The sequence below is a fragment of the Hipposideros armiger genome, unplaced genomic scaffold (assembly GCF_001890085.2).
Source record: "Hipposideros armiger isolate ML-2016 unplaced genomic scaffold, ASM189008v1 scaffold_211, whole genome shotgun sequence".
In the NCBI taxonomy this organism is placed as follows: Eukaryota; Metazoa; Chordata; class Mammalia; order Chiroptera; family Hipposideridae; genus Hipposideros; species Hipposideros armiger.
In genome coordinates this window covers 2,432,224-2,444,950 of record NW_017731561.1, presented here as the reverse complement: position 1 = coordinate 2,444,950, position 12,727 = coordinate 2,432,224, and the positions used below count along the sequence as shown (strand labels likewise).

The 12,727-nt window shown below is 36.9% G+C and overlaps 2 protein-coding genes across 3 annotated transcripts in view; one reads left to right on the top strand and one right to left on the bottom strand.

Moving 5' to 3' along the window:
• The window catches only part of UBLCP1 (ubiquitin like domain containing CTD phosphatase 1), a 24,069-nt gene extending 14,480 nt beyond the window's left edge, over window positions 1-9,589 (bottom strand). Inside the window, exons 1-8 of one of the 2 annotated variants that reach the window (XM_019653981.1) lie at window positions 9,486-9,589; window positions 7,238-7,434; window positions 6,353-6,444; window positions 5,871-5,956; window positions 5,671-5,786; window positions 4,684-4,782; window positions 2,792-2,829; window positions 2,172-2,270 (exon numbers count right to left, since the gene is read on the bottom strand). In XM_019653981.1, coding sequence (XP_019509526.1) covers window positions 2,172-2,270; window positions 2,792-2,829; window positions 4,684-4,782; window positions 5,671-5,786; window positions 5,871-5,956; window positions 6,353-6,444; window positions 7,238-7,391 — 684 coding nt within the window. In that variant the 5' untranslated portion in view covers window positions 7,392-7,434; window positions 9,486-9,589. Of the gene's footprint in view, window positions 1-2,171; window positions 2,271-2,791; window positions 2,830-4,683; window positions 4,783-5,670; window positions 5,787-5,870; window positions 5,957-6,352; window positions 6,445-7,237; window positions 7,435-9,485 lie in introns of those variants that run through there. The other variant, XM_019653980.1, reaches the window with a different exon arrangement.
• A 141-nt stretch (window positions 9,590-9,730) lies between these two features.
• Window positions 9,731-12,727, top strand: part of RNF145 (ring finger protein 145) — a 70,697-nt gene continuing 67,700 nt past the window's right edge. Inside the window, exon 1 of the mRNA XM_019653976.1 lies at window positions 9,731-9,816. The gene's annotated coding sequence lies outside the window, so the exon portion shown is untranslated. The remainder of the gene's footprint in view (window positions 9,817-12,727) is intronic.

The window sequence follows — 12,727 nt, the reverse complement described above, 5'->3', positions numbered from 1 at the left end:
AAAAAAAAAAAAAAAAAAAGTAAGAATCCCAAGTAATCGTTTAGGTGTCCGGTGAGCAGTCACATGACCTCCTGGGCTAATATATGCCCCCTCAGAGCTTGAGGGTCACATGGGGTCTGTTTTCAAAACTCAGAAACGTTAGTGACAGACAATGTACCTGGCACTTTTAATACAGAATTTAAATATTTTGGGGAGGAAAAATTGATTTTGTCTTTAATTCAGTGGCAGAGGCACGTAATTTCTAGGGCATTTGATTGCTGAACTTCAAAAGCAAGATAATTTGTAAATTCTTGCTTTTATTTCTGAATTCTTAAAATAAGCCTTCAAAAAGATAATTCCTTATACAGTCATATCTTTTAGTACTTATATAAAGTCTGTTATACCACATAAGAAATGACAGTGATTTCTTGTAGGAAGGAGAGTTAAGTGGCTGGCGAGCCAACGTGAGAGGAAGACGTGTATCATTATGTACTTTATTTCTATCTTCAATCATGTGAATGCATTTTACACATTCAGAAAAAATTTTTTTAAATAAATTTTTAGTAGAGAAAGCACTTTTGTGCTGAAGGCAGGAAGGAATCTCATTTATGGTAATATGAGATTATATGGTAATAATAATTATGAGATTAAATAGTAAGTAAATAGTGACAAGGGTTGTCATTTCAAAATGTTTTCTTTTTCTCCTTCCATAATTTATAAAGAAAGCCTATTTTCTTCTTAGTGTCCTAGCAACAGAATAGAATGTTACTAAAATATTTTAATTCTACTACAATTTTATTTGCCTGAATTTGTTTGCACTACTTGTTTACTACTGAAACAAACCAGCCAAATACCTGAAAACAAATATATGGGAGCTGACACAATAAGCCAGACTCTTGGTTTTCTTAGCTAACAGAAAGTCTTAAGAAATACGACAAGAGCTTTGCGACAACTCAGGGTTAGAAATCCTACGTCCTCTTAAATAGTGCTGTCATTCTGTAATTAGGTCAAGCCCCATTTGTTCCCCAAACATGGACTACTTCGTTCTCAATTAGAGAATATTGCTGACTATAGTAAAAAAATTGAAAACAAAGAAAAGCACAAAGGAAAATTTTAAATTACTTATAATCCATTCAGTACCAAAGATAATAACTATTGGGTTGTTGGAAAAGTCATGACGTATTTTTTTCTATGTTTTTCATTGCAAAAATGTGTCATGACTTTTCCGACAACCCAACAGATACTCTGATAAAATTATTTAACTTCAGTATTTTTTATAAATGGCAGCAGCCTCAGAGAGTTCACAGATCTTTTGTTAAGCTAAGGGGAACCCTGAAACAAATAAAGGTTAAGAACTATTTTCTAACAGTTTGCAAATACTGTTCTCTAAAATACTTTTCACCTTAATGATGTAACATAAACAAGTTTTAAAGCACTAAATACTCTACTACATCATATGATTTAGCTGCATCCCATGATATGGATGAACAAAAATTTTCTTTATTGAACAAATCTCCATTAACTAAAACAGTTCTAGTTATGATCTGACAATACTGTCTCCCCTAAGCTTTCCTAACATGTTCTCTCCAATTTCTATTAGTTTGTTTCGAAAAGGCATGGACCATGTTTCCTCATCAATTTATTCCCAGCAGTGCCTATCACAGGGCCTTCAGAGAGTAGGAGTTCAATTAATACGATTAGTTACTTGACGAGTAAACAAAGAGAAGAACTGTACATAATCTTCTTAGCCCAACCTTTGTCTCTGATGGTTCTTGTTGCTCTTCTCTAGGCTTCACATACATCACCCCAAAGGATATGCGTTATGATGTATCTGTTTTTATTTATCAAGTATGTTCCGGTTTATTTCTAGCATCTTCCTTGATGACATTTTTTTCTCCCCTACTCTGTCTTCAGCAATACTGTGCTGCCATCATCATGGGGCAATTATCTACGAACTTTCTTGAGCTTTCCTGCCTCAAGACCCTTAATTTTATCATTAAAATTCAAATCTGAAAAAATAAAATTCAAATCTATTAACTGTAAGTACATCTTCCTATGTCAAAACTCAACTGAATATTTACTATCCACTCAGATGTATTTCTAAAGTTTCTGTAGTTTATTCCATAATACAAATACAAAAAGTACATCAGAAAATAAACAAGTCTTTCCATAAAAGTAAAATAACTTCTTACATCTATTAATCCTCTCCTTGGCGTATGCACTGTTATCATAGCAGCACTGTCCAACATGAAGGTAATCTTGTAATTTGCATTTGTGCTGACTCCCAGCTCCTATAAATACAAATATTCATATGGTTAAAATATAATGTGGAAAATACCATGCTTTCTGAATATTCCAGCTACCATTTTCCATAATATTAACTTTCTACCCTCCTGGCCACCACCTCCTGCTTTTTAAAATACTGGCAGGTATTTTAGTTTCACTTAGCTAAGTCAACAAATGGCAGCCCAAAGAAAATAAACTAGAAACAGATTACTCCCCAATTCACTGCTTTAGAAGAGCATCACTCCATTAAGTATCACATACCAGAACAAAAGAAGGAAATGAAAGCATTGTTGTAAAATGAGGGGAAAGAAGAGGAGGTTGGCTGTACTTTTTCTTAAAAAAGACACAGGTACTCAATACAATCCGGCATTAAACAGACTTCAAACACACCTCTAACTTCTGATACTGTTATTTATTTATGTACTAAGTATCCTCCAATAAGAATGAAATTAATTCAATTAGGAGCTTGTAAAAAGACAAAAGCAGTTTCAAAACCTTTTTAAATGGATTGTTTTCTAACACTTACTTTCATTTTAGCTTCAATCCACTTCATATTTGTTGCAGCTAAAACATGAGGAATGACAAGACATATGAAAAGCTTGAATTTTATTTAAAAAATCTTTCTTCTGTATAAATAAATTAGTTAAGTTTCTTAAGCAAGACTAAAAGTTTAAATGTATCACAAATAATCCCTAACATATTTATGGTAACTTTAAGTATTTATAAAAATAAACTTATTTTAGTGTGTCTTCAAGACAGAGTAAAATTTAAACAACTTTTATCTAAAAAAATACAGGTAACCATGCTCAAAAGAACTTTGAACTCGGGAAATTTAAAACAGCTCTGATATTATTCTATCAGTTCCAAACTTAAATTTAGGGAGTCTGAATCCCCATTTTCTTCTATCCAGTCAATGCAGATATATATGTCAATATAAACAGATTAAAATGTTACGTGTCAAATGTTAATACTGAAGACTACCTAGGCCCATGAATTTTGCCAGACTCAGCAAACTGAGTGCTCACGGAGTCTAGCAGCTTTTAATAGGGAGTCTGAGACAACTAAACCCATAAACTGTATCTATGTTATGTATCTGCTCATTGTCACACCAACCAGTTTTGAGATCACTGACATTAAAATTCAACCCTCAGCTTTACATGCCCTTCTGGTCTCATTACTAGACTAAACCAAATAGGTATTATCAAGCAAAATATTTAAGAAGGGAAAAAGGAGTTCAATTATTTAAAGTGTGTGTGTGTGTGTATTTTTTAAGGGTAATAGAGGTGGCTGCATTCCCAAAATAAAAATCTTTAGCACACACACACGCAATCCAAAAGAATCACCTTCCATGCAAAATTGGCCAGCTGAACTAAAATTTTAGAGACTGAAATATTACAATGACAACAATCATAAGAAGGAAAAAACACAATTTTTAAATTCAGTATATATTTTTGGTCTATGATTTTCACAAAAACAAGATTCGCAGCTAGTAAAAAGGGTTTCTAATTAATAAGTGACTATTATATGCCAAACATGGTATTAGGTACTACACAGATAGTTTTATTCTTACAACTGCCCTATAAATATAGGTTTATTTCTCTTCATTTCTCAGATGAGGAAGCTAAGGTTCAGAGAGATTAACTGGCCTGCCCAGTGTCACATAGTAAAGACCGAGCCAGAATCAAAGCCCTAAGTCTATTTAGCTCCAAAATGAGGTGCCCTTTTTAACAAATTATGAAGTATCATAATTTTAAAAAGTAACTTATTTTAAATATGATTATAAAAAGTTCTCTAAATTTGTATGTCTACTTTAATAACATTTAGAGGATAAACTTTTTTCTCAAATGTCACCTCAGATGTCAGAGTTGCTGAACAAAAATTTGTTTCCTAGGAAGCTCTCTTTTCCGTGTCTTACAAACCAGAAAATTCCGTATGTATTTAATGCTGCTTTAGCCCATTTATTAATTTTCCTTAAGTAAATTCATATTGCCTTTATTTCCAAAGAACCACATCACTATGATTTTTTTAAATACCTATCTTTCTCCAAGTGTTTTCAGACTAGAGTTATGAACAAAGGAGAAAGCAACAATATCCTGAAGCATCAAAGATTCTACGGTAACGATCGGACAGAAAAGTTCTTAATCAAGGTGGTCTTATGAAAATAAGGCCATTTTTATTTTGACACCATATTCTACTCTTTTCCTATATTTAGCTATTTCAGTGGTACTTGGCAAATATATGTGTAAGTTTATATTGTGATGCAAGATTGTCAAACATGCTTAATTAGAAATTTGCTAAAACAAATAAAAAATGAATCATATTTAAACACAGGTCATTTTAAGCCACATTTCATAATACACAATAATATAAGAAATAACCTTATTTCCATGGAAATAAACAAAAAAATATATAGCTTACACCAAATAACGATGTCATAATCCTCATATGCAGATGTTAGGAATTCATGAAGATATGGCCGCATTAATTCTACCCCCGTCTCTGCACAAGACCTATGGTCTAAAAGAAAATCAGTCCTAGATGATTATTAGTTTATTATAGTGGACAAGTATCTAACATCAATTTAACTTAGCAAATGTAATATAAACTCTCAAATGCAAGCTACTTTAGACTGAATTACATTGGCTGACAAAGAGATGTCTTCAAAGCACAAAATTTAATGTTCCTGTGATCCAATTTTAATTGATCAATTTCGTTCAGTTTGTAAAGAACAATAGCCAGATTTCAGACTAATACAGTAAAGCGTAAATTTTTTTCTCATCTAGTCTCTAAAGAGTAGATGTTGCTTTATGATATGAAAAACAAATTAGGCCCACTTATTCTCACTTTTAGCCATTCACCTTCCAGACACAATCAATATCACGAAAATGACAGGTTCAATTAATTTATAACCAAATTTAAAAATAAGTGTATATTAATTTATGACATGTACTTAAAATTTAGCATAAAATTTCAAAAATGATTTTTAAATCATCCTCATAAAAATTTAAATATTAATCAATAAGGAATGACTTGGTTAAATTATGATGCACCCATAAACTAGAATTCTGTGTAACCAAAGAATATATATATATATATATATATTTAACTCACAATGCATAATATTAAATGACTGAGAAAATGTTCACTATATCATTAAGTAAAAGTAAAAAGGATATACATACAAACACACCCTGGAAGATACACACAAAAATTTAAGAGCGGTCATCTTTGGGTCTTGGGATTACAGATGACTTCTTTTCATTCATATCTGTATTTTCTACAATGAATGATTTACTTTTGTAATAATAAAAGCTTTCAAATATTTTATATTGCAAGGAAAAAAATAAACAAAAGGAAAAAATGTTGTGGATAACAGAAGATGAAGCACAATTTTAGCTGACTTACCAAATAATGTATAATCCACATCTAGTACCAAAAGCTTTTTCCCTTCCCTGGGAGGATTCAAAATTTCCACTTTGTACTCTTTTACTCTGCGAGAAATTTTCAGTAGGTTTTCTTCCCTAATGTAAAAATAAATTCACATGAAAATATGAAAATACTTCTTATATTACAAATAATATCCTTTGATAGTGAAAAGCACTTACCTATTTTCTACTTCAACCACTTCATCTTCAATATCAAAGTCATTGACAACATCATCATTGTCAGGAGGTGGACCTAAGACATCTTCCTATTAGGATGAAAAGGGTATGTTTTAGCATATTATCTTAACGTAACAAACACATGCATAGTGTAAAAAGCAAATGAGAGATAGAGTTCAAGTCTTTCAAGTATACACTGTGGGAAAATTTCCACCTTTTATAATTTGTTATATACGTTCACTGGGCATATTTACCATGTAAAATTTGACCATTTGCACTACTACTATGCTTACAGCTAACTATATACTAACAAATTCCCCAGTATTTGTTTTCTGCTGAGTTAATACCACATTCACTGTGCAGCTTTTATTTTTTCATTGACTGCTAAACTGACAATTTTACCACAATTAAAACTATGATACAGAAGTGTAATATAAATCATCATATCTTCAAAGGGACAAATGGTAACAAAAGTAAACATTTACCAAGCTCTCCTCACGAGTTCCCATCATCATGATTTTAGTATTTGGTTTCAGTTTGAGAGCTCCAAGCTTAACATCATTTTCTGCAGGTTTGCCTACAATACAAGCAAATGACTGTTTTCTCACTAAAGTTCAGGTGCTGGTTTCACTATCCCATTATACAAAACCCTGACATTCAAAGGTTTGGTACAGTTTCCACAGCAGATTTTTTTTTTCTTAAATTAACAAACGGTTACTGCTGAAATAACAATTTCTAACACACTAAGAAGTACCAACTAATACAAGGTTTGATTTTCCCCCCCCAAGTCCGTCTTAAGGAACACCTTTATTCAACTAACTAAACAAAATAAATTCATGTTTTGTCTTTTTCAAGATGAAGATAACTGTTTTCCAGAAAGTCTTGAAAACTGCATGCCTAAGATAACTGTAGATTGACTGCTACTCAAAACTCACCCTTTAATAATATGACAAACACAGACATCACGATAGTCCCTTTTAGACTCGATATGAACACTGCCTATAATTGCTAATCATCATTTTAAATCATTACTTTCAAAACAGAAAAGAAAATTTGGGGAGTGTACAATGCCCAAGCTGTAATGAAGACGCTGTGCTAAGGGGTAGTTGTCAAAACTTAGTGTTTTACCTGGGACTCCTGAGCCAAACATGTTTAACAAGCAAACACCAGCTATCAGAGGAATCAAAAGTAATCTTAATGGTGGTGGTATTTTCAAGTAACCTTTAATATTCTTACTTATATCATAAAAAATTTTAGGAATATCCCTATCAAAGAAATCTCCAAGGGGAAAGACTTATTAAGGAGAATAGATAATCGCTAATATAAAAATTCACATCAATAAAAAAAATTTGAAGTGAGAAGAGTATTACCTTTAACTTTAAGTCCAAGTAATTTCTGTCGTTCTGGTAGCACTCCCGTAAGGGTCTTGAGAAATTGTTTGAGATCCAGCACTGTATCATCTTCTGAAAGCGTGGTCACTGAATATTCCTGTCCACCCCATTTTACGATGATAGGGAGAGCCATCCTTGAAACATATGTTGAGGCAGCTTTTGTTCTGAAAAAATACCTAGAAGAAAAGCATATACAAATAAACAAGTTAAAACAAATATATCAAAGATGTATCCAGACCTGTAACTTTAAGTTTTATAAGTTGTGTGGTTTGAGTTCTATTTTACAACTTGATGGTAGAAAAACAGGATTTTCTTACAGTAATGTTACCAGAATGCCCAAAGTTATTAGGACTCAAATTAAAATTCCCCCGCCCTCCCAATTTTTGGCTTAGAGTTACTACTTTCTAACATTCTATCAGATTTTCTGTTCAACTGGAGAGGTGCAATGAGCTACCTATCCCTCCTTCTCTGTTTGATCAGCTTTGTGCTACAGGCAAGTTTCTCCATGATGAACCACTGTTCATTTAACATTTGAGAGGTAGTACGGTGAGTTGTTAAGATCACAGACTCTAGAGCCAGATTATTTGGATTCAGATCCCAGCTCTCTCATTTATCAACTATTTGACTTTGGGAAGTTACTTGACTCTTAGTGCCTATGTTTCCTCTTCTGCAAAATAGGGTTGATAATACTACCTACACCTCAGGGTTCTTATGAAGATTAAATTAGTTAATATTCATAAAGTCACATAGTATGTGGCACATAGTAAGCATTGTAAGTACTGGTTAAATAAAAATTTTTTGAAACTGGAACTAAGTGTTCCAGGCACTGTATTAAATAGTAAATGGCCATTATTTGTTTCCTATTTAATAAATAGGACGTTTTTATGTAGATAACCTCACTTAACAAGGTTGTTTGATAAGAATTATCCTGCTTTTTACAATGAAGGGAATGGGAGCTCAGAGAGGTTATGTAAGGTGTTCATGGGCACACAGCTGGTAACAGAACAGGTCTTCTGACTAAATCTCATGATTTTCCCCTACACTACAAGTCTCTCTTGAATTGGACCTACAGGAGTTAAGGCATCAAAGATCAGTAAATACAAAACTCACAGGCAGATATAAGCACACAAAGATGATATAGCAGTTGCTATTCTCATTGACAACAGCATGTAAGTCTTTTTCCCCATAAAGCTTTCTACTAGTTTTCATAGGTTTGTTACCCCCACAGGTCAGAGAGGTAAATTTTCTAATCTCAAAGTACTGGTATTTCCAAATGTTGTCACTTATTTATTGAAACCTTTAATTGCACTCATTACAACCAATTAATTGCAAGGCAAAAGGATATTCCGAATCTTAATATGCAAAAATCATTTGGAAACTTAAGGTGTCTTCAACGTCTGTTAGGAGAGCACCATAAATTCACTTATATTTACTCTCTTATGTCTACAACCTGCTCTACTAAAAATTTAAATTCTTACTTTAGAATTTAGTAATGCATTCCATTTTAGAGAGAACTTGCTCTTACAAATATATGATCCTCAATAAAAAAGCCAAATGGACCTTTTGAGTCAAACTGAAATCGTTTTAATATTATTAAACTGATCAGAAAACTCAAAAAGAAGCAAAACAACTTGCCTAAGACCACACAACTAAAAAGGAGCAGAGGCGGAAACATGGAAGTTAATAGCAGCGAAAGTTAACATCTTGGGAACTGACGGGAGGGGGTTAACTTTTCAACAGGCCCAGTAAAAGGTGTGAGAAGCAGTCCTGTCAGCTCCCCACTCAGGACAGCATGGCAGCAGCTGAGTGATAGTGCAAAGGCAACAGCTGTGGGGAGCGGCTGGTGTGGAACAGCCTAGAAAGCACGCAGAGACACCAAAATCCATGTGGGCCGAGGTGTCTCCAATAGTGAGAGTGAAGGGGAGAGATGCTCAAACCCCGGAAAAGGGAGGAATGGAAGTCTGGGGCCGCAAAGCCTCCTGGGGTGCGGGAAGCCCCCGATCTACGCAAGAAGGCCGGATGCGAGGGCGGTGGCCCCTGCGGCCAGCGAGCTAGGGCCGGAGGCCTGGGCGGCCGACGAGGGCAGACGCGGCCCGTGGCGCCCACGAGCAGCCCCCAGCCCGCCACGGCCGGCGGCAGCGGCGGTCCCGAGGACAGCAAAGCGGCGGCCCTCCTGCCCAACGGCGTCTCGCGGGCAGCACGTCGGGGCCCCCCCGAGTCCGCTCACCTGGAGCACGGCGGAACCGGGAGCAGGGGACGTAGCACCCGCCGCAGCGGAACGGAAGGCGACCGGAAGTGGAAAGCAAGGGCCGGAACCGGCTGATGAACCGGAAGTCAGGGTTTGAAGCGGAAACGCGCCGGATGGTGAACAGTTACTGCCGTTGTTTCTCTTCGGCTAGTAATCCTAGGTCGCTGCTGTCAGGGATCCGCTCACGGCGACATGGGAGCCAGGCCTTTCCGAGACTGTGAGCACTGTGCAGACGCCTACGATCCCTGGATGGCTGCCGGCTCGTTCCTGTTCTGCGCATGCCCCCGCTCATGGGCTCTGAGCTGGGAAGGTGCTGTAGGGGTCTGTCTCTGGTATTGTTTCTGCCCGTCGGAGGTGGGTGGGGGGCGGCGCGCTGGCTTCCCCGGGTGTGCTGAGATCTTCGTGGAACTCGGGACTAGGACTCGTTGGCACTGTCCGTGTTCCGAATGAGGTCTGAAAGGTGACCTTTGAGGACTGAAGACTTGAGTCCCTTCCCTGACACCAAGCACCCACCAACACTAGTAATTTCAGGAGCTTATTAGAATGCTACCCATTTTACCCAGTCCAAAGGGAAACTGAGGAGTGTCAGGAAAGGGAAGGGGCAGGTCCAAGTGACTAAGAGAACCAAAGCAAATCTCAATACAAGAGCTGCCCTGGAGATTATAGTATTGTATCAGATTGTATTTCCACCCGCCCATCCCCACCTCCATTCCGTCTTCCCTCTGAATAGGAGGAAAGCCAATTACAAACCCTGACGAAAGAATTACAGACTTCAGTGGAAATTCAGAGTGGTCCCTATCTAGTTCACAATGAACTACCAATGTGCACCACTTGTTGTTAGAAAAGGAGAGAAAAAAAATATCATTGTCCATTAGGTTGTTGTATATGGTGTGAAACAAAACCTAGGTTTTAAAAAGGTAGGGGAAACGCGAAAATAACATTGACCTCCAAATGTGTACCAGTCCTTGAATTACCTGTATTTTTCCTTCTGTTTGACAGCAATGTAACATGTTTCCCCTTTGGCTGTGATGGAAGTGAAGCGAAGAGACAAGTTTTGTTTCTTAACAATGTTTTAGTTAAGACGCACACTATTCTTCCCTCTCTCTTTTGGTAATTTTAAAAGAAGTGTATTTTCAGAAGGAAAGCTACCTCCTTCAAAAAAAAAGGAGGGGCCGGCCGAGTGACTCAGTTGGTTAAGAGTGCAAGGTGTGAGCAGCAGGGTTGCTGGTTCGATTTCCACATGGCCCAGTGAGCTGCACCGGAGCTGAGCTGTCGCTGAGCTGCCAACAGGTGGCAGGGTGGCTCAACATGCTCCTAACAACAAGGTTGCCAGTGCGACTCCTGCATGGGATGGTGAGCTATGCCCGCCTCCAACTAAGATTGAAAACAGCACCTTGAGCTGAGCTGCCCTGAGCTGCTGTTGGGCGGCCGGATGGTGACTGGACTTGGGAGCTGAGCTAGCTGCACCCTCCACAACTAAGATTGAAAGACAACAACTTGGCTGTTTCCCTTCCCCAATTCCCCAACACTGTTCCCCTTTCTCAATTCCCCAATAAAATCTTTAAAAAAAAAAAAGAGGAAAGGAAAACCAAATTAAAAGAATTTGTACAAAAATTATGCATCAGCAATCCAGCCAAAGAAATGGTCAAAAGAAAAGGAACTGGACTCTAGAATGAATTATAATTTTCTTTCAATCCAATCTCTTCCTTGCCTTGTTCATGTGCTAACCAGCTGCTTGGCCTCTATATTTTCTTGCTATTGTGATTAGAGAAGCTTGTTTTTGTTAATCATCAAGGTCAACTAAAAGTCTTTTGTTTTTTAAAGAAATTTTTTTGGGGAACAGTGTGTTTTTCTAGGACCTACCAGCTCCAAGTCAAGTAATTGTTTCAATCTAGTTGTGGAGGGCGTTTTTCCAGTACATTTTCCAGTACAGTAGATTGAAAGACATCATTTGAGTAAAGGAACTGGACCTTAGGTAAGTAAGAATACAGAATGGACCTAAGAAAGGGCTCACAACAGCGCACAACTACCAATAAGAAGAGAAAAGCTAAACTTCTGCCTCCTCTTGCTCACTAGAACCTCTGTTCTAATGCATGGAGGATTATGTCTTTGTGCCTCACTCATACTTCTCTGCAGCAACTAAAGATGCCTGGGAACTCCTCCACAGGGCTTCGATGGATTGCCAGGTCTAAAAGACTAAAAGAAATATGGAACCAGCTGAACAATATCAGATGATAAATTATCACTGTGCCCGTGCAAGACAAAAGGACATTCCTATACCCTGGCCAGAAATCCATCACCTCCCTGCTTTTATCTCCATCTTCCCCTGGCCTGTTTTCTTCCTTCCCTTTTCTCTCTCAGGCCATTTTATTCCTCCTTTCAGTTGAAAAACAACCCTCTTTTTTTTTTTTTTAATTCAGTGTAGCACTTTGTTTTCCGTTCTAATACCTATTTATTACCTTGCCTTTTTCCGGAGTCAGTGAGCTGAAAATGGTTACAATCTGCCCCATAGGACAGACTCCAAGCCCTTAATTCAGCCTGGCAACCTGACTACCTTTTTCTATTTAACTTCCTTTCCCAAATGACTGCTTAAAAAACTCAACTCTCTTCAAACGTCAGATCTTCCACTTTACATCCTTGCTCTTGGCAGATGACATTGCCTTATATTTTGCTAAGAAAATAGAAAGTCTCAAAGAAGTATTGCCTCAATTTCTGACTGTAAATCTACAAAGTAAGTTACATCTGTACTTGCCCTAGCTTCTTTTGCTTCTATTTCAATGTGGCCGTTTTCCTCATACCCGAAGCTAACCCTTATATTTGTACTCTGGCTCTTTCTTTTTCAGGAAACTTTCCATAAGTCCAGTATCCCTTTCTTTTCCGCTTGTATTTTTTTAACCTCATTCTCTCTACTGGCTTATTTTCATCATAAACATGACATGATATCTTGCTATTTTTTCCTTTCACAGTTGGGTGTTTCAAAGTATTGTTTATATTTGTCTAAACTTGACACAATCTGTAATTGTGTATTTCTTTCAGAAAATTTGTTTAGTGACAGGCTCTCACTATACTGTAAACTTTGTGAGGAAACAGACCATGTCTGATTTATTCACCATTATAGTCTCCGAGCCTCACATGATGTTGGCTGAAGCAGGTACTAAATAAATATTTGGTGAATGGATGAATGATGAATGAATAGAAGGTCAAGTAGTGAAAGCATGTTA